The sequence below is a fragment of the Phocoena phocoena genome, chromosome 2 (assembly GCF_963924675.1).
Source record: "Phocoena phocoena chromosome 2, mPhoPho1.1, whole genome shotgun sequence".
NCBI classification, from domain to species: Eukaryota; Metazoa; Chordata; class Mammalia; order Artiodactyla; family Phocoenidae; genus Phocoena; species Phocoena phocoena.
In genome coordinates, this window is record NC_089220.1 from 109,736,262 (window position 1) to 109,756,260 (window position 19,999).

Consider the following 19,999-nt stretch of genomic DNA (forward strand, 5'->3'; position numbering starts at 1 on the left):
GGACAGCCTCCAAGCCTGGTGGGCAGAGAGGGGGTGCCACTCGGCTGGGAAGATGTGAATGTGGGGGACAAGTCAGCCAACAAGCCACGGTAGGACTCACGGCGAGACACGGGCGCTGACAGGCCTGGCTTCCTCTCTGCTTGCCAAGCCCTCGAACCCCCGCCTTCACCCATTCAGTACTGTTGGTAGGGCCCCTACCATCTCACAGCCTCTGGCATCGTAGCTGCAAGGGGATGAAAGGATGGTGATGAAGATGGCAGACATTTCTCGAGAACTTGATATTTACTGAGCGTTGTTCAGAGTGGCTCACGCATGTTAACGGAATCTTTGTAACAACTGTCTAAGGTGGTGGTGCTGTGATTTTTCATTTTATGGAATAGGAAAGCAAGGAACGGACTGGTTAATGAACTTGTCCCCTTCACGCAGCTAGAAAATGGAGAAGCTGGCTTTGAACTCAGGCCATGGGGATCCAGAACTTGCGCCCCCACGTGCAGCAGGACCCTGCCTTTGCTCGGTCACTTAGACTAGCTCTCGCCCTTTTCACTCAGAAGAACTAGGCTCAAGGAGACACCTATGGACTTACAGTGGGGAACACATGTCAGGTGTGAGGGCCCTGGTGTCCCATGTTGTCCCTGGCTGGGAGCCCTCCCTGCTTGCCTGTCTCTTCCTCACTCAGTCATTCTCTGGGCACTTCCTGCTTGGTCACCGTATGCCAGTCCGAGTGGGGGAATTCAAAGAGGCGTCACAGACCCTGACACGAAGGTGCTTTTGGCCTTGCTGGGATAAATAAGGCAGGACGATAAATACTTTTTATGTAAAACAAGAGGGGGGACTAACCTGGTGGTCCAGTGGTTAAGTCCGCCTTCCAGTGCGGGGGTTGTGGTTTCGATCCCTGGTCGGGGACCTGAGATCCCACGTGCTGCGGGGCAACTGATCCCTCGCGCCGCAAGTACTGAGCTCATGTGCTACAACTAGCGAGAAGCTGCAACGAAGAGCCCATGTGCCGCAACGAAAGATCCCATGTGCTGCAACTATAATAAATAAATAAATAAATTAATTAATTAAAGCAAGAGGTAGGTGCAGATGAAGTACCCTGAGGGTTCAAAGGAGCAAACAGTGGCGTTCCCGTGGGGACATCATCCAGGGTGGCCAGTGTCTCCTATGTATTAAGTCATTCAGTCACCATTTGCTGAGTTCCTAGTAGGTACTGATGCTGGTGGTCCAGAGCCAGGGAGGACGTTTAGGCGTTCACAGTCTGGTGGAGTGGCTGGAGGTGTCTGTCCACCACCGGTGATGCACTGTGCCCGGTGCCAAGGGAGCAGCACACAGGAGGGAGGAACTGTATGTGCCCAGGAGGACAGTGCCAAGTAGGGTGGGGGGACCTTGGAGTTGTGATGACCTGTATGAGCTGGGCCTTGAAGGACAGGTGGGACACGGTGAGGCAGAGAAGGAGGGAAGGACACTGCCGATGGAAGCAATGGCGTGAAAGGGTGGGGTAAGCTCGGAGGACAGCTGGCGGTGTGGTTGGTTGGCTTGTTGGGAGGCACAGTGGAGAAGATGAGGCTCGGGGTTGGCGGGTTGAGAAGAGAGCCCTGAGGGCCACCCTTACGTAGCCCTGTCTTGCCTATAGGATAAGGCAAGATGGTGGGTTCTGAGTTGGGGGTTGGTGGTTATCTGACGGCAGCTTCATAATGATTCATCTGGCCACTGTGTGGAATTTAAAATCTCGGGGAAATTACTGGGGCTACCCCCCCCAAATACCCACTTAGGAAGCTGTAGCGCTGAAGGAGGCTGAGATGAATGCTTTAGAGAAATGGCAGCGGGAGAGGAGAGGGCGTTTAAGAGTGTCATGAATCATTGGCATTCATTGATCAGCTTTAACTGAGAAAACGATGATGCTTTAGCTTAACTGAGGCAGAGCCCCAGGAGATGGGACGGGGTTTGGGGCGAAGGGTGACAGGGAGATGCCGGTGCTTGCCTGTGTCCAGGAAGCGGCAGGACGGTCAGGAGAGAGGCTGTGGCTGGAGGTGCAGCTTTGGAAGCCATTAGCATGTTTGACAGCCTTGCCCAGAGTGGAGTCAGAGACGTGATTTTGTCATCAAATGAGTTTGGAAAGCCTATACTGTGCCCCCTCCTGGGCCCCCCAGGGCACCCGCAGCGTAAAGCCTCTGCGAGTCCTGCAGAAAGGAGGCCTGTTTGGTCCAGCGTTTCTCCCACGGGTCCAACCGCTGTTGGAACACTTTTCTCTTACGATCCTATTGACCCTCCCATAGATCTCACTTTGGAAACACTGATGAAGGTTCGGCTGAAGTCCTGGGAGTGGATGGATTCAGTGGAGAGGGAGACCCAGCTCAAGAAGGAAAGAGGGCTGAAGACAGACTCACGGGACCCTCTCGGGAAGAGGCTGAGGGTCAGGTGGAGGATGGTGCCTCAGGGAGGGGAGGAGGTGCTGAAGGACACAGTGGGCGGGTTCTGCAGAGATGCGAAGTGAGAAGTGAGAAGAGAACCCCTAGTGAGTTCAAGGGCATCCTTTGGGGATAAAGGGGTGGTGGGGTGGGCAGCACGCAGCAGCTGCCTCCGTGTTTCTCCTTTGTGGCTGGCGTGTCCCAAGCAGTAGGATGCTGCCAGGCACGCGGAGAGTTCTCCCCGGAGAGAGACAGGGCATCTCAGGACACCTATTATTTCTAGTAAAGGAGTTATTATACAAAAAGAAAGCAAGCATAGGACATCGGGCTGCTGCTTCATTTCCTCCCTCCTCCAGGCAAAAGATTGCACCTCCTGCCACAGTAAAGCCACTTGGGGTGCCTCGAGGAGGTGCCCCATGAGTGACTGAAAGGCAGCTCAGCTTCTGGCTAGGGGCAGGCTCTGGGGAGGTCCCAGGGCTTTGTTTTGCAGGGAAGGGATGTGAGCAGGTGATGTTCCTGTTATTACACATCATGCCGGATGAGTCACCTGGAATTTCCTAAGGATTTAGGTCAAGGATTGGAGCAAATGGAGGGGAAGGAGGAGGGAGGCGGAGAGAGAGAAGAAAGGTAACGAGCTGGATCCTGCCGGTGAGTAAAGTTGTTCTCTGCTTTAAAGTGAGACATCTCGGGAGGGGCCTTGACTGGGGGAAACGAGGTACCAGGGAATGTCCTGGGGCAGTGGCTTAGCTGGAGTTTAAGGAGGTGATGGTTTCCCGGAGGACGTTGGGCTGAGGCTGCCTTCCTCTCCTGCCAGGAGAAGGGGGCCCTGGTGGCAGAGTAGCAGGAAGACCCCTGGGCCCCGAGAGACGGCAGGGGCCCACGTTACAGGCCCTACCTGATCCCAGGTGTCTTGGGCTGCTGCAGAAGTTCTTTTCTGAGGCCTCGTTGGGCTTTAATCTTCCATAAGCTTGGGACACCACAGGCAGGCATCTTCACGGCAGGACGTCGGCTGCCGGCTGGACCGTCACGCTCCTGAGGGTCCGTCCAGCTCTTAAGACTTTTCCACTGTTCTTGGTTTCAGTAAACTGGTCCTAGGTTGAAAGAGCGTGGGGTCTTTTCTGTGTAAAACTGGGCTTGTTGCCCTAATCCTTGGTGAGACAAGTTGGAATGGGTGCCCGGCTGCTGGGACACAGCTGGCCTGGGCCTGCAGGGACCTAACCCTCAGGTACACAGGTGGCTCAGGCACAGGTGTAGAGGATATTTTCACAGCCACCTGCGCTGGGCCTCGAAGGTTGCGTCCTGGCAGACGAGGGGGACGAGCAGTCCAGGCAGGGGAAGTGCACATGGGGGTTGGGGCGTGGAAGCCTCCCGGCCTGAGGCAGAGCCTCCTTCCGCAGGTGAGCAGGGCACAGACTAAGTCAGCCGTTTGTGATCTGACCTTTAGCTTTACAGCATCGCTGCTCCCAGCCCTCACCCAGTCCCTGCTTTCGATGTATAGTAGAAAGTTAATTTCCCCGCTCCGACCTCCCCCCGCCCCTTTCATTTACCGGATTTGGATCTCTCGCACATGTTTTTAATAGGCATCCCTTTGCCTTCTGGGTTTTATTCTGTTTTCTTTTCCTTAAACAAAACAGAAAGTCAGTGCCAGCTTGGAATGGGGCTCAGAGCTGAAGCCAGCCAGTGCGTTAGGCTGGCAGGGGGCCAGTCGAGAATTAAGTGCCCCGCGCTCCTCGAGTGGTCTGGCCGACACCGCACCGGTGGGGACAGGGGGCCGAGAACGGCTGCAGCGGGAGGCTCCTGCGTCTGCAACGCCTCTGCTGCAGGAAGAGAGATTGGCACAGACTCAGCAGTCTGGCCGAGAGCAGAAGCGTTTGAAGGGAAGGCCTTGGGCACACGCCATCAGCTGCCACTCCAGGTGTGCTGAGTCCTTGGCTAGAGAAGCGAAACCACTTTCCACTGGGGCAGGTCACTTTACCCTGTAGAGTTGTCCTCCCAGAGGAGCCTGTGAGTGGCATATGTTCAGGGTTCTTAGAAGCAACCTTACATAAAATTGCTTCTGCGTTTGTTGGGAAACTCTTGAAATTAGGGTAGGTTGGCTGGCTGGATTGATTGATATGGAGGAGGAGTAGCCACCTGAAGATGTCATTTAAGATTTAGTGCCCAGCTTCCCTGGTGGCGCAGTGGTTGACAGTCCGCCTGCCGATGCAGGGGACACGAGTTCGTGCCCCGGTCCGGGAAGATCCCACATGCCGCGGAGCGGCTGGGCCCGTGAGCCATGGCCGCTGAGCCTGCGCGTCCAGAGCCTGTGCTCCGCAACGGGAGAGGCCACAACAGTGAGAGGCCCGCGTACCGCAAAAAAAAAAAAAAAAAAAAGATTTAGTGCCCGGGACAAGTTTTGTTTCCCCTGCAGAACTAGTAAGAATTGTCTGTCCACCAACCAGAGCCATGTAGCATACTGTGCTCCCTTTTTGCCTTGTCTGCTAGGAAGCTTAGACCCGAGCGGAGTGCTCTTTCAGGAGCTGTAACTTCATGGTTAGCCTGTTTATAGTCTTCTCTTTTCCAGGGTCCTGACTCTGTCTTGTTCGGAACCATGGTCTGGATAAGTCCTTTGGTAGGAAAGAGATGAGGGCATACATGAAGTTTAAAATAAAGTGCCATTCAAGGCATAACCCCGAGGTGGTGATCATACTTGGGTCTGCAGCTCCTCTTACAGAAATGCCTTGAGGAAGTACCGAGGGATGATGGGAGGGAGAGAGGTGAAAGGCAGGGCTGACTGTCAGTTGTCTGCAGACAACAGTAAGTGCATGGCTGTGGTGCTGCTTCTGAATGTAGGTCGGCTCGTCCAAACAGCACTCCGTGAAATGGCAGCCTTCAGACTTTGCCTTGGCCTGACGGCTCTGTTCCCCCAAGTAGCATCTTCTTAATTATGTGTCAGGCTCCTGCATCCTGTGTTTTCCACAGCACTGTTCAGGGAGTGTCTGTGAGTTGCAGGGATGTTTAGATAAGGGCTCAGATCTGCTTGGGAGGGCCTCTTGGGCTAGGACCCCAAGCCTCTCTCTGATTCCGAGACACCTTGAAGCCCACACGTGCCCAGAATATGGTTCTGGCCCCATGTTACCCAATGGGTGGCCTGCTGGCTTCTCTTCTTTTGATGGGTGGGCTGAGTCAGTGTTCCTGGGAGCCTAGCTCGCTCACTTCTGCCTGGACTAAGCCCAGGGGGTGCTGGAAAAGGCTTTATAATTTGGAGATGAAGACTGCTCTGTTCTGTACTTGGCTAGAGAAGCCAAGGCCAGCCCAGATCAGCCGTAGCTGCCTCTTCATGGTGACCCATGCCAGAAACACCATGACCTACATGGTCTGCTTTCAGTGGCTTCCAGTACACTGCAGTCACTGTTCAGACTGGGCCACTGAGGCCAGAGAGGGACGTTATGTCCCTCAGGTTGCACAGCAGGGTCAGCAGAGCTTGCCTCTGGGAATTCCCCAGTACCTCTTGGCCCTGGCACGTTGCCAGACCACTTTGAAGGCTTGGAGTGCACTTGGATTTCTTAGGTGGTGGTGGTTGTTTTTTTTTTTTTTTTTAAGGTTTCCAAAGCAACATAGCTCACATTTTAGTGACCACATTGTTTAGAATATAGCTTATCTCATTGGAATGTCAAGCATCGAGCAAAGCCAGAGCCGGATGTGGCTGGCGTGGCTCAACCCAGCCTCGGGGGCACTGGCCGCAGGCCATGGTCGCTCCTGCCCCACCACGCCACTTTCACCATTAAGTAGTGTGGGCCCTGGCAAGGGAAGGAGGGGCAAGGACGCTTTGCTCGTTTCGGATGGAGGTCAGGACAAGAACAGGATCTTTTCAAGTTCATATAACCACAATTATTATAATTTCTGTTGACACCATCTGTTGAGTGCTTGATGCGTGCCCCGCTCTCCACTTGCATTATCTCAGTCCCTCCACAGACAGCGCCTGGTGATAAAGGAGATGCTCCACTCTGGTGACCCGTGGGGAGATGTGGACACGAAACTCAGTTTAACTGGTTTGCTCAGCAGCACGTGGCTGGTCTGTGTCTGAGCAGAGGGTGGACGATGGTCCATGTGGCCTTGAAGCTTGTGCTCCGTGACCTGGTCAAACATCTAGGGCAGTGGTTTTCAACTGGGGCCTATTTTGCCCCGTGGAAGACTTTTTGCAACGTCTGGAGGCATTTCTTACTGTCACAGCTGGGACGGTGAGATGGATGTGTGCCGCCGGCGTCTGGTGGGTAGAGAGGCCAGGGATGCTGTGCACATCCTAGAGTGCACAGAACCCTCTCCCCACAAAGACAGAATTATCTGGCCCCAAATCTCAGTAGTGCCGAGGTTGAGAAACCTGATGTAGGTGTCCCGACCCTCTAGCTGACTCTTCCAGGGTGTGTGGAGTGCAGGGATGTCACGGGCTGCAGCTCCTCCCATGTGTGCTGACCTTCTCTTTACCCTTAGACGGGATCGTGGGCGTAGACCCCAGAAGGAGATCAGGGCCACTTTGCCCTGCAGGGGGACCCGGGCCTCTCCTGGGCTTTACGTACTTTCAGAGGTCTGGTGAGCTGAGCAGAGGTTCTCGTGGGTTCTCGCTCTGGGAGGTTGCCCGGCGGGCGGTGAGCAGGGGTCTCCGGCCAGTGCTGAGACTTGGCACGGCGAGCCCTTCCCATCACTCTCACTGGCTCCCACAAAGACACGCCCTGAGTGACCAGGCGGCTCCACGTATATGTAAGAGCCAGAGCAAGTGACTCAGGCTGGAGGTCTGAGGCGGAGGAATGAGGGCAGCAGAATCCCTGATTCGCCAGCAGGTGGTGGGATTCAAGTAGGCAGAGAACAGGATGTGGCCCGGGGAGCAGTGCAGAGCAGAGAAGCAGCTGGAAGGGCTGGCTGGAGTGCTGGGGAGTCCTGTCAGAGGCGTGGCACTGCTGCAAGTGAGGAAGGACGAGGGCCCGGCCCAGGGCCAAGAGGATGGACCCTAAGGTGGGAGATGACACACAGATGGGCAGGAGGAGGGCAGGGGTACCTGGGCAGGTGTGGAGCCTGGAACAGCTGGAGGTGACAGGAGGCATAGGGAATCACGGGAAAGGTAATGTGGAGGCACGTGAGGGGAAACCTCTATTTCAGGGGTTCCCACCTCTTCTGAGAACCACCCCCTCACAGGATGGCAGTTTGCTCTGAGGAGCCCTTGACCGAGACACAGACTGACAACTAGGATAAATTCAGAGCTTCTTTTAGGTGAGTTTGTGTCTTAGCCACCCGACAGACGGCATCTGGATACATTTGGAAGATAAGTTTCCACAATAAGAGGCAGGGACCCAGTTCACTCTGTAGACGGTGCCTGGTGCCTGTGTGGCTGTAGACGCGACCCCCTGGGCCGCACCAGCCTTGTCATTTCACAGGCTTGGACGCTGCCGCCCGACAGGCTAGGAGTTAGCCCACGACCAGGCAGAGCCAGAAGCTGCAAGCCCTTCTGGGAGGCAGAGATCAGCATGGGTCACTCTGGGGACCTTGGGAGAGAGGCAGATGGTGTGGCCAGACCACAGTGGGCACTCCTGGCCTGTCCGGTGCATTTAGCCAGGTGCTTGTTGGTCTCGGGGCCTTTTGGGTTTGACCCAGCACCTCCTTGAATACTACTTCAACCCAAGGCCAGGCCGGGCGGGGCAGGGCCTTTGTGAGCTCAACTAAATAGTGCCAAGGCCAGTGGAATGCTTCTCCCAACACCTGAGGATTTTGTCCCACTGGATCCTGCGAGTTTTACACAGTAAAAGGGTGGGGGGGGATTCTAATGCCCTGAGAGGTGGGGAAACAGGCTTCTGGAGCATCTAGGGGACCCCATCCAGGAGCTGAGGGGCTGGGGGGCCCCCTGACCCAGCGGCCCGGCCTGTCTCCTCAGACCTGCAGCCCGTCACCTACTGCGAGCCGGCCTTCTGGTGTTCCATCTCCTACTACGAGCTCAACCAGCGCGTTGGGGAGACATTCCACGCCTCACAGCCGTCCATGACAGTGGATGGCTTCACCGATCCCTCCAACTCAGAGCGCTTCTGCCTGGGGCTGCTCTCCAATGTCAACAGGAACGCGGCCGTGGAGCTGACGCGGAGGCACATCGGTAAGGGGCGGCCACGCCCCCCCCCCCGTGACACCACCCCGCACCCCAGTCAGCACAGCCCCTGCCAGAACCCACCAGCCACCACTGTGCGCCTCCCCACGCCCGTCCCCCAGGCTCCGTATTGCCTTGTTTAGGGGCCAGACAGGTAGAGTTCCGGTTGCTTGATTGCTCCCACTCAGAGACCATTTCTGAAAATTTGAAAGCCACAGAGGAGGACAGTTGACTTTCCTGAGAAAGGCAACCGTGCAATTCTCTTAATAAAAATACCCTTGAAGTACTGATAGGTGGACAAGTATATGTCCACCTTGGAGGAATGATATTCTCTTTGTTCACTTCATATATGATTGTTCTAGGAACTTAGAAGAGGTGGAGAGACCAGTATTGCCCGCCTCCGGGACACCAGTGCTGCTAACACGCTCTCCTGACACCCAGCACGTGGTGAAAGATCACTTAGTTTAGGGAGGATGAAGCCTTGCTGTGTGTCACTTGGTTTGCTCATAAAATTACCATGCTGAGGATGTGCACAGCTTTGCGATCCAGAGTCCTAGAAGGGCCGTAGAGATGGTGTAGAGATGGTGGGTATTCTCAGACGTTGTTCAGGGCACGCAGGGTGGTCAAGGGGTTCCAGAGTAAACCCAGGAGCTGGGCGGGGCAGCAGGGGTCTGGGCACGTGTGAACCAGAGCACCTCTGCTCTTGTTTGTATTGTATCTTGCGCCTTCACAGAAGATTTCATTTGGACAGAGGGTTTTACAGTCAAGAAAAGTTTGGAAGCCATGAGCCTGCACCAGTGTGCCTATTTTCCAGGGAATGATAACCTGATGCCCAGGGAGGGGCGGAGCCCTGCAGAGGCCACACAGCAAGTGTGTAACACAGTCGGTGACAAAGAGCCCCCTCCTGCCCCTGAGCCTGCATCCTTCCCAGACAGCCTCCTACTTGTTTTCTTCTAAAAAAGATCCCCGGTGGTATACACAGGTGTTTACTTACCCACTTTATACTTTTCTGTATTTAAATATAACATTTCAGAAATTACCCAAACATTTTTGTTCTTTGGGTCTGGGTCTTCCCACCTCTGCCTCCCGCTCTTGACCGACATAACTCCAGGGCGCCTCCTAGTGGCCCCCGAGTCTGTCAGCACCCTGGTGTCTGTGAGCTGCCAAGTCCTGTAGCACTGAGCCAGGAAGAACTGGGGAGTGGCGGGGCCGGGGACAGTGGTGGGACGAGGAGGCAGGCCTGCAGCCGGTCACCTGGTTTCCATCCCACTCCACGTTGCGCCTGTGAAAGCTGGCTCCGTTCCCCGGCCCTCTGGGCCTCTGCCCCCAGGAGTGGGAACAAAGACCTTCGAGGCAGGAGAAGAGAACATCCCCTGGCTGAGCAGACTCGTTGTCAGAGGGTTTATATAACTTGCTTGAATTGCAGAGCCAATTTAAAAATAATTTCTGTCCATCTGGAGTGGATTTAAGAGATGAAGGGAAAGTAAATGATATAAAGCTATGGAATGTTTTAGAAAAATGCATCGAGGGGAGAAAGGTACAGGGAGTGGCACTAATTAAGCCATCCTTGCAGTGACGGGCTCCTGGGGTATCTGCTGCCTCAGGAGGAGCTCTGCAGGCTGACTGAGTTTCTGAATCTTGGAGGGGGGAGGGACCTAGTAGTAGTAGAAGCAGCAGCAGCTACTGCTCACCAGGCACTTGCTTTGTGTCTTACAGCAGCCCCATGAGGTAGGTATTATTGCTACCCCCATCTTACAGGTGAAGAAACTGAGGCTCAGTGGCTGAGTAACTTGGCCGAGGCCCACGGCAGGTCATTGGCAGAGGCTGCTGTTAAGACTTAACCCATGCTCTTCCCTCTCGTCTGCCTCCCCAGCTTTGGCAACCTAGCGTCACCCATCACTTCCCCGTGTGTTCAGGCTTGGGCTCTGGGCCCCGTTTGCCTGGTGACCCTGGCAGAGAACCGGTCACTTGGAGCATCGGCTGCAGTTCTGCCTCCTTTGGTAGCCTCAGCTGGTGCCAGGACCACTCTGACCCGAATCTCTCTAGGGCGAGGCGTGCGGCTGTACTACATCGGAGGCGAGGTCTTCGCAGAGTGCCTCAGCGACAGTGCCATCTTTGTCCAGTCTCCCAACTGTAACCAGCGCTACGGCTGGCACCCAGCCACTGTCTGCAAGATCCCACCAGGTACCACCACCGACATACCCACCCTCTCCCTCTCCCTGAGGTCCTCTCCTCTGCGGCACATGCCTGGGATGCTGGAAAGGTTTCTTCTCTCTTACCTTTTCTCCTCATTGGTGTTTGCACTGACAATCTGGAGATGCTTCCCTTGGGTTTTCTGCCTTGCTGTCTTATTGTGACCTCCCCGAACCTTTGGGGAGCAGACGTAGCATCTGACAGATCTGCCTTTGATCTCTGGGTACCTGTTTATTGCCTGTGTGCATAGATGCTAAGATAGTATGCCTGCTCCCTTCCTTTTCTCCCTCCCTCCCTTCCTTCCTAAAGCCATGCCAGATGCTGTAGGGGGATGGAGGGGTGCAGAAAGTCCTTCTGCTCTCCCCACAGACCTTACCCATCAGCTGAGTGTGCACGGCAAAGACACAAATGTGTTTAATACAAGGGAGGGTGCTACGCACCATGCAAGCAGCACAGGTAACGTGCTCTTGGATCCAAGGGGAAAAACACATTTAACTGTTAGGATGGATCAGGAAAGGCTTCATGGAGGAGAAGGCATTTGGGCTTGGAGCGGTAGGTAAGCATTAGGCATAGGGTGATGGTGGGGCGGGGACCGTGAGGGCATCCCAGGCAGAGGGAACGATATGGGCGAAGGCCCAGAGGTGATGGAGGGCAGGGCACACGTGGGCTGCACTCTGCCTGCAGTGGAGGCCGTTTAAACGACAGTTAGGAGACACGTTTAGAAAACATGATGGGACCAGGCTACGGAAGAACATGAGAAAGTTTTGCTTTTATTCAGGGGGACTGTTGAGGGTTTTCTGAGTAGGGCTACGAATCCCACCTGTACTCCAAGGGGTGGCAGGCTCACCCCAGAGGGTGGCTTGGACAGGGCCAGGCCTGGGTAGATGACCAGGCAGGTGGCTGATCTCATCCAAGGCCTCTTTAGAAAGCTGAGGCAGAAAGCCCCTGCCGCAGCCCACTTCTCCCAGGGCACGCAGCCGCAGTGTGTGGACTGTGCCCGGTGGGTAGAGTGTGTGGGGCTCAGTCCATTGCCTGCGGCATATGTGTGGCATGTCTTTCTGCTCACTAAGTAGCAGGTGATGGTGGAGCGGTGGGTCATGGGCTGGATCAACTTAAGAATGCAAAGAGTCTGAGATGCTCGTGGTGCGCTCCACTTCTGGAACGTCGTGTGGTTGCGTTTACAGAGCACACGGCTACCTTGGGGCTCACTTAGTCCTCACCAGTTATTCTAGCTCTTCAGGTGAGGAGGCGTGCTGAGGAGACAAGTTCAGAGAGGTTAAGCTACCTGCAAAGGACACACAGCTAGTAAGTGGCTGAGCCAGGATGAGCCTAGGGCTGTGTGCTCCTCTGCTGCTTGCTGGGCGGGGGACCGGAACTCACCTTGGGCTCTGCTTCACCCCTCTTCCCCTCAGAGAAAATGAGAAGAGGAAGTCCAGATGCGCACTTAGCTTTCTGCCCATCCCCCGGCCCCACCCTCTCCTTCTCTGGTTCCCGCAGAGCTGGCTGTGGTGCTGGATGTTATCTCATGGGATGTCAGAGCTGGGGGGCCTCTGAGGCCAGCTTCTCCTTTCACAAGGGAGACACGGGCTTAGAAGAGAAAGTGACCAGCCCAGAGGCACGCAGCAAGCCGAGGGGCCCAGTGCTGGCCCGTTAGTGTCACCTCAGCTCACCTTTTCGGGCATTTTCGGCATGTGCTTTTTTTTGTCTTTTATTTCTCTGATTGACACATTCCTGGCACTCAGGCAGTAGGACTTCGAACAAGAGATTTACGGTAAACTTTATGTGTGCCTGTCTCTGGTTTTATGCCTGGAGTTAGGTACACACCTTCACTTTGCCGAGAATGTCACCCCACCCCAGCCTCGTGCCCAGAGGCCAAGATGTGGCCCAGATCTCTCGCTGCCTCCTGGTCCGGGCAGAGGTGGATTTGTTGGAGGTGCCCAGGACCCTCTGCCGAACTCCTGTTGGCACGGCAGGCCGGGTAGCCTCTCAGCTGGCCCGTCTCTCTGGTGCTCCCTCCATCAAAGGGCAAGGACTCCTGTTCCCCAGGAGGTCGGCCATACCCGTACACCACGTGGGCCTTCAGGCTCGTGACCCTGCCTCTGTTCCCTGGAGTCTTGCCTTGGCCCCTTCGCCCAGGGCAGGGCCCACCTCTCCCCACCGTTTCCCTTGTTCCTGGGCTCACTTTACTGTCTTCCTCAGCCTTCCCACAGCTCTGGGAACTGGAGCTTATGGGCCACTGTTTAACTCTCCCCCCTCACCTGTGTCAGCTGCATCTCCCCATCAAGGCGGTGATGGCTTCAGGGGCAGGGACCACGTGGGCCCGCCCCCAGTGTGGTGCTGAGCGTGGACTCTGTGGCTAATATGGGAACACCGGCCTGGGTGACCCTGAGGGGGTGGGGGGCTTCAGCCAGGAGAGGAGTTCTGGACAAGTGCACTCTTCGTCCCCCCAAGCACTGTTCTTGTTCTGTTGGCAGGATGCAACCTGAAGATCTTCAACAACCAGGAGTTTGCCGCCCTCCTGGCTCAGTCTGTCAACCAGGGCTTCGAGGCCGTGTACCAGCTGACCCGGATGTGCACCATCCGCATGAGCTTCGTCAAGGGCTGGGGAGCCGAGTACAGGTTGGGGTTGGGGCGCTTGTCCCTGGGATGCGGGGACTGCAGGTGGCTCAGAACACGGAGCAAGGGCTCCCCAGAGATGAGCTAGGCTGGCCCTTGCCCCGAAGAGCAGAGGGACCGGGGATCCGAGCGGGGCCAAGTCCCACTAGACAGGGAAGAGCTGAGCAGTGCTCGCCCAGTTTCTCAGGAGCTGGGAGCGTTCCATCCTCACCACAACCCTGGGCGGGGACGCTGGCATTGTCCCCGTTGTACGGATGAGGGAACAAAGGCCCAGGGAGGGAAAGCGACTAGCCTGAAGTTGCATCATTTGTGGAAAAGCTGAGCCTAGAACGGTGTCCTCTTGGCGTCTTCCTCCTCGTTCGTTTTGGGCAGATGGTTTTAGGAAGACCCTCTCCAGGGAGTTAAGTCTTCATCTCACTGTTCCTTCTCTCCTCTGTGGCTCCATCTCTGACCCGGTGACCCTGAGGATCTAGGATATTAAAACGGAGAAGCAGGGAGGGGAGGAGGAGATTTGGGTGGTCCAAGGAACAAAATTTACTTGCTCAGAAATGATTTTTTCAGAATTTCTGAGATACTGGTTTTAACATGGCACTGGTCAGGGGTGTCCCTGGTTTGCTCTGTCGAATCCCTCGGGCCGCTCTGGCGTGGGCTTAGAGAAGCCCGTTCCTTTTCCTTCCACACCTGGACAGGAGCTTCCCCTAGAGGCAGGTCCGTGTGCCCAGCCCCGACTCCGCGTCAGACACAGAGGTGCCCACACGTCAGCTGGAGCCAGTGCCTTGCAAGTTACTCTCCCCTTCTCTCCATTTTTCCAGATGTTTGGAATCCATTTTGTTTTGCAGTCATTCTGCACCCAGGCCAAACCCATTTCAGTACTGGCTCTGGGCCACCATTTATAATGAAATCCAGATGAGCATGACTTATGGAAAGTCAGATTCTCATTAGAGGATTTCGGTCCATAAAATCCTCCTCTTTCGTTTACCGTACTTTAGCTGCTGTTCTCCGTGTCTGCCCCACAGTGCCAGGGAACACAGCACCTCGGTCTCTGGGGTCTCCCTCAAATCCGGGATGAATGACCAGTTGAGCTATCCGAGTGGTCAGCCGTCAGAGAACTTACAACCCAGTTATAATGGCCTGAGAGTAGCCCAGGCCCAAAAGCCCAGCCCGAGGGACGTTTTAGCTCACCTTTTGGCCTTGGCTGAGTCATTTAGGGAGCAAGAGTGGAAAGGTTAGAAAATCAATCTTCTTTTTAGTTGGGGAAGGGAAATATTTAAAGATGGACCCGGTGGAAAAGAGCCAGAGGGAGGTCCATTTGTTCCTGTTAGCACTCAGACTGCAGTCTAGAGGGCCACACTCAGGCACCCAGGTCAGGCAGGCACGCCAGGGCCGAGTCTGCGAGCCCATTTCTAACCCTCCACTCGGGAGAAGCGCAGGCCAAGCAAGCAGGGTGGTGACCTCGGGCCAGCGGCTCTTGACCTGGCGCGGCACTGCAGTCCTCCAGGTTCAAGTGCTCGGGAAGAGGCCCCTGCTGGCAGAAGCCTTTCCCTGGGGGCACTGTGTCACTGCAGGACATACTGCCAGCACACCCAGTCCTGCGCAGCCCACCACATCACTGCCACCTGGCAGCACCGCAGAGCAACCTAACTGCTGGTGCGGCCCCTTCCCAGAACAGCCTCGCCCTCCTCCTGCCTCCTGGGCCAAGGAGAGTAAGGTTTCACCCCTTCCTGTGAGGCGGCTGAAAGCAGAGCCCAGGCCTCTCACCTCCAGCTGGCACCAGCGCCTCCGGCCTCAGCAGATAGCCTTTGCTCAGTGGAGGCCTTTGGGAGCCTGCCTGCAAGCTGCGTCATCAACCAGCCCGAATTTAGACAAAGTGCTTTGGGGAAAAGAAACGTGTGGTGTGCCTTGGTTTTTTCCAGTAATTGTTACACGGCTCGCTCTGCTCGTAAGATTTTCCAAAATAAGGCCATAGATGGGAATTGTATCAGCACATTGGGGACCGACAGCATGTGGACTCTGTCGGCGCTCTGTAAGAAACACCCCTCAATCAGACAGACGCACGTCATCGCGGCCTGCTGGGGGTGGGTCGGGGCTGAAGGCAGGGGAGCTGTAGGTGCCCTCTCAGGACAGGGGGACCAGAGAGACCTTTGCTCTGGCTGAGGTTCTCCCTCAGGTACCCATCAAGGCAACCGGGGGGCCTCTGGGGTACCCTGGAATTTGCCTTACATGTTTCTCTTTAAGGGGGCCACGTCCTTCCCTGGTGCAGGAGAACCTGATTTACTCAAAGCCCTTCCTGCTTGGAGTTTGGCCCGGCAGTTTCAGCAAGTCAGTGGCATCTCCTCCAGGACAGGGTCTAGCAAGGCAGTCCGTATCTCTGGCTCTGGGAAGAAGCCTGTCACCAAAGCGGGAAAAGGCATTCTGACGTGTGTGTGCTTCTGGACGTGCTTAACATCCCCCAACCCACCCCTTTCCCAATGTCTTGCAGGAGACAGACCGTGACCAGCACCCCCTGCTGGATCGAGCTGCACCTGAATGGGCCTTTGCAGTGGCTTGACAAGGTCCTCACCCAGATGGGCTCCCCAAGCATCCGCTGCTCCAGTGTGTCTTAGAGACATTGGGTGTGAAGGGGGAGGGCGGGGAGGGTGGGCTTGGGGAAAATGGCCATGTAGGAGGTGGAGAAATCAGAACTCAAATCACGGTTGTCAAAGAAGAAGAAATTTTTCTCCCTCAACCAAAGTGGCACGAGCCTGTTTTACAGAACATGAAAGCAAACCCAGAGATGGATTTTTACGAACAGCTGTGTCTGCTGAACCCATCTGCCCTTTGGCCCTGGTGTGAAGGGCAAGAAATGGCTTCTGCTCTGGTGGCTTGAGCAAACAGGTAGTATTTTACCACCTGCCCCCTCCCCCAGCCCCCTTTTCTTTTAATGACAGCAAACTGAGATGTCACTGCCCAACAGGAAACGGCCCTGTGGCCAGGACCGAGTGCGGAATTTGCCTTGGGCACTCTAGAGGCAGGGAGAAGCCGGCAGGCAGGGGTATAAGCGCACCTCGGGCCCAGCCCTCCTCTTCCAGTGAGCATTCCTGAACCCCAGCAGCGGCAGACCTTGCACCCTGGGGGCTGAATTGACTTGGGGTGGGGAGGGGTCTTGTCTGTCTCCACCCCTCGGGGAGCATACTGATTGGTGTGAGCGAGTGTGTCCAGAACCGAGCACACGGACCGGTGGGAAAAGGTGGTGACACCTCTTCTTTAAAAATACTCTTAAAAGTTGTCTGCATTTTCAGCAGTTGGAAGGATCTGTTGAGGCTCAAGCATGTAGGAAATGTATAGTTTGTAGCATCACGTTAATCTCAAAGAGATTTGGATTATGTAAAGTGTTCCCGGGAAGCAGGAGGCAGTTGTCCGCGATGGTGTTCAGGTGCGCGGGTCTCCGGTCACCTGTAAGAGCTCGCTCCGCTTTCTCATGCATTCGGCTACATTGGCTGATGTAGTCAGTTGCGTTAATTAAATGAACTTTATCGTGTGCTCTTTTAAACCTTTGTTTTATATTTTAAAAAAAAAAATTGGGAAACCAGAGGGGGACCCAGCAACATCTCCCCCAAAGTGAAGCTTTTCCAGGTTTTGTTGAGAAGACACCTGCCAGCACGTTTGGAAGCTGAAATTAACAGAAGCAAATTCACCAGGAGGGAAAGATCTCAGGCCAACTGACAAAAGCAAATGAAAGGGCTATTGAAAATTTTTTTTACACCTTTGAAAATTACAGGTTTGGTACAAAGAGGTCTGTCATCTTTCCCCTGGGATATGAGATTATCTAGCTCACAGTAGAGGATCATCAGTGACAACTCTAGCAGTTACAATGTGTAATAAGTACTGCTCCCAGTGGCAATTAGTGAGGAAACTACTATAAGTTATTTCAACTGGAAAAAAAAAAAAAAGAGCCCTCTTCTACTGGCCTTTTGCAGAATACAGCAGATGGAATTGCCACTTGCAATTGGTACTTTATACTTTGCTGCTGTTTTTGTATGAAATGACTTATCCCATATTTTTGCATGGATTTCTACCAGGAAAAATAAAGGGATTTCCTATGGAAGTCCTGTCTTAATTGCAGGTGAAGGGAAGAAAGTGTACACTTTTGGCAGGTATAAACCTCAAATGTGATGACATTTCTGATGCTATGTGGCGATGTTGGGGGCTTCCTGGGTGCCTCACTTACAGGATCCTAGGCCTCTGAAGCTCCAGCCCTGAAGTTTCCAGGTAGGAGAGCTGCTTGCCGAGGACATAGGAAGAGAGACAAGAGTACCTTGCCAGACCTGGACTGGTCTTTGCGCAGGACTGTCGACACAGAGCCGGAGACGGTGTGTAGTCCCTCACTCCACCTGAGGGGGCCCCAGATACTGCAAAGTCTGAAGTTCGTGCCTGGTATGAAATGATGGTGGACTGCTTCTTTTAGATACAGGAAATCATCTGAACCTCCTGGATGTGTGTTCCTGCTCCCAGTCAGGTCTGAGACTCATGGTATGACTTCTTATTCCATTTTGGCCTCGGCTGAAGCCATCGTGGTGCCCCCTCTAAAAGCCACGGGGAGCAGTCTCTGAGGACCCGTGTTCTCCACCTGCTAACGTGATCTCCCGTGAGGGCTTCCTACGGCGCACAGCTGTCCCCCAGGTACTTGGGAACCGGCTTCAGGTACAGCCCAATTTGGGTGATCTTGTTGGTCACATCTGGCTGCGTTTGGATGGTGTCTCAGAACCCTCAGTGCTCAAAGGTAAAGGCTACTTCTAGGAGGCATGAAGTTTTAATTTTGTGCTTTTCCGAAAGCTACTTGCTTGGCCCTTTTTCTTTATAATAGACTGCTGGAGGAGGATGAGAGGAAAAAGTGAGGAAGCCCACCTTCAGCACCATTGAAAAGAAATTTGGTTGTACCCACAGGTTAGGATGTGGTTTCATTCCCACCCTAGAGGCTGCGTAGGTGGCTCTGAGGCACATGTAATATTAGTGTCCTTCAAGTCATAAAAATAGTTTAAAAATCCTATCGCCTGAAGGCATTTATACATTGAAAAACTTAAAGGACAGCTGAAAGGGGCAGGAGGAAATCGGGGCAGTTCTGGGGGGTGACGGTGTCTTCTGGAGACCCTTTTCAGTGCCGTTGTCCAGGCTGCACAACGTGCCTTGTTCCCCTGCCCCGGGCTCCCCCGCCAGGCCACCTTCACCTTGCGGCTTGTGCTGACGCTGACCTGAGAGTAGCTATAGCGCAGGGCCCTAGATCCTGGCCTCAGCACCTCCCTCAGGAGCCAGCTTGTATTCCCTTTCCTCTCCGCCCACTCCCTCCCTGCTCCTAACTTTATTTAGTACTTGGAGCCTTCCAGTGCAAGTAGGTAGCCGCCCCAGCGGTTCGGGTTACAGGCCTGTGCTGGCCAGTCTTCTCTGCTGGCCACCTTCCTGGCAGGCTGCAGATCTGACATTCTGAGACAAGCCCAGAGTCAGGAGCGGGGACTTGGACTCTTAAGAAGAACAGACATGAGGGCAAGGCTGCTGGCAGACTTTTCCACTGTCCTTATGTTGTCTGTGCTGTATTTTTTTATTTACCATGGTGATTATTTTTTTAAATCATTGTTAATGTATTGGAATGAGCTGTAGCACGTATCTTGTGCTTAGTTTGTTTTTCTCCATCTCCCTCTGGCTTCCTAGAGTTTGGACGTATTCCAGGGCTAAATGCTTTTACTCACACCGCCGCACAAAAAGGTTTTCTTTAAGTAACGTGTGCATGTCATGCATGTATGTGAGTAGCTTGGGGAGACGGCAGACATCTGATTTCATTCTCAGCCCCAAGCTGCCATTTCTGAGGCTCCGTGAGGGTCTCTGCGGGGTGAGAGCTCACATTAGAGCTCTCATTAGGCCACTCTCTGTAGTCCTTAAAAGGAGAAGGGAGGGACAGGAATCTGCAGACTGCTCAGGGGACTGTTTACCAAGGGGGTTACCAAGTAGCAAGAGAGGGCATGAGTTTGGTTCCGGGCCCTGTGTCTTACTGTGTGACTAAGTGGCACAGTTGGGAGTTTTTCCCAAATCTACATCTTTGCTAGAAGAAAACCTCAACACAGCTAAGTTGTACCATTTTTCTTGGTGTGGCATAGACGTTCCCTTCTCGAACCCCTTCAAGTAACAGTCTTTCAGGAGTATCAGCCACTCCGCAAGTGGGTGGGAAAGCAGAAAAACGTATGGATCAAAAATGAGGCACCTCTGATGGAAGAGCGGGGAAATGACTTGCGCTACAGGCAACCTTTCAGAAACACAGCTACCACATGCAAAAACTCACGTATTGTGTAAACTGGATTGAGAAATTCTCTCAAGTGATCCTGTAATTTTTTTCTTTTATGCTAAAGTAATGTACACTCGAGCATTCTGGTGTTTTTATATTTATGTAATAATTTCTTAAAACCATTCAAGACAGATAGCTATTTAATTTTTTGAAGAAAGTTGGAAAAGGCTCTCCTCCCAAGGACAGTGGCTGGGAAGAGACGGGGCACAGCCAGTTCCAAACGCTGGTAGAGGGTGCAGTGGCTTTTGGGCTCAGCACCTGGGACGACTGACCCAGGCTGGCTCCCCACGTGGCAGCATGTGACACAGGCAGCTCAGTCGAATACAGGCCCTTACGTGGGGGCCTCTGAACCAAGCCCCTCTCCCTTCC

General features: G+C 54.2%; 1 protein-coding gene across 3 annotated transcripts in view; it reads left to right on the top strand.

The window, feature by feature from the left end:
• SMAD3 (SMAD family member 3) overlaps nucleotides 1–16,834 on the top strand; it is a 116,646-nt gene extending 99,812 nt beyond the window's left edge. Inside the window, exons 6-9 of one of the 3 annotated variants that reach the window (XM_065872868.1) lie at nucleotides 8,308–8,520; nucleotides 10,558–10,695; nucleotides 13,179–13,323; nucleotides 15,800–16,834. In XM_065872868.1, coding sequence (XP_065728940.1) covers nucleotides 8,308–8,520; nucleotides 10,558–10,695; nucleotides 13,179–13,323; nucleotides 15,800–15,923 — 620 coding nt within the window. In that variant the 3' untranslated portion in view covers nucleotides 15,924–16,834. The remainder of the gene's footprint in view (nucleotides 1–8,307; nucleotides 8,521–10,557; nucleotides 10,696–13,178; nucleotides 13,324–15,799) is intronic. The other 2 variants (XM_065872869.1, XM_065872870.1) reach the window with 2 other exon arrangements.
• The last annotated feature ends 3,165 nt before the right edge of the window (nucleotides 16,835–19,999 follow it).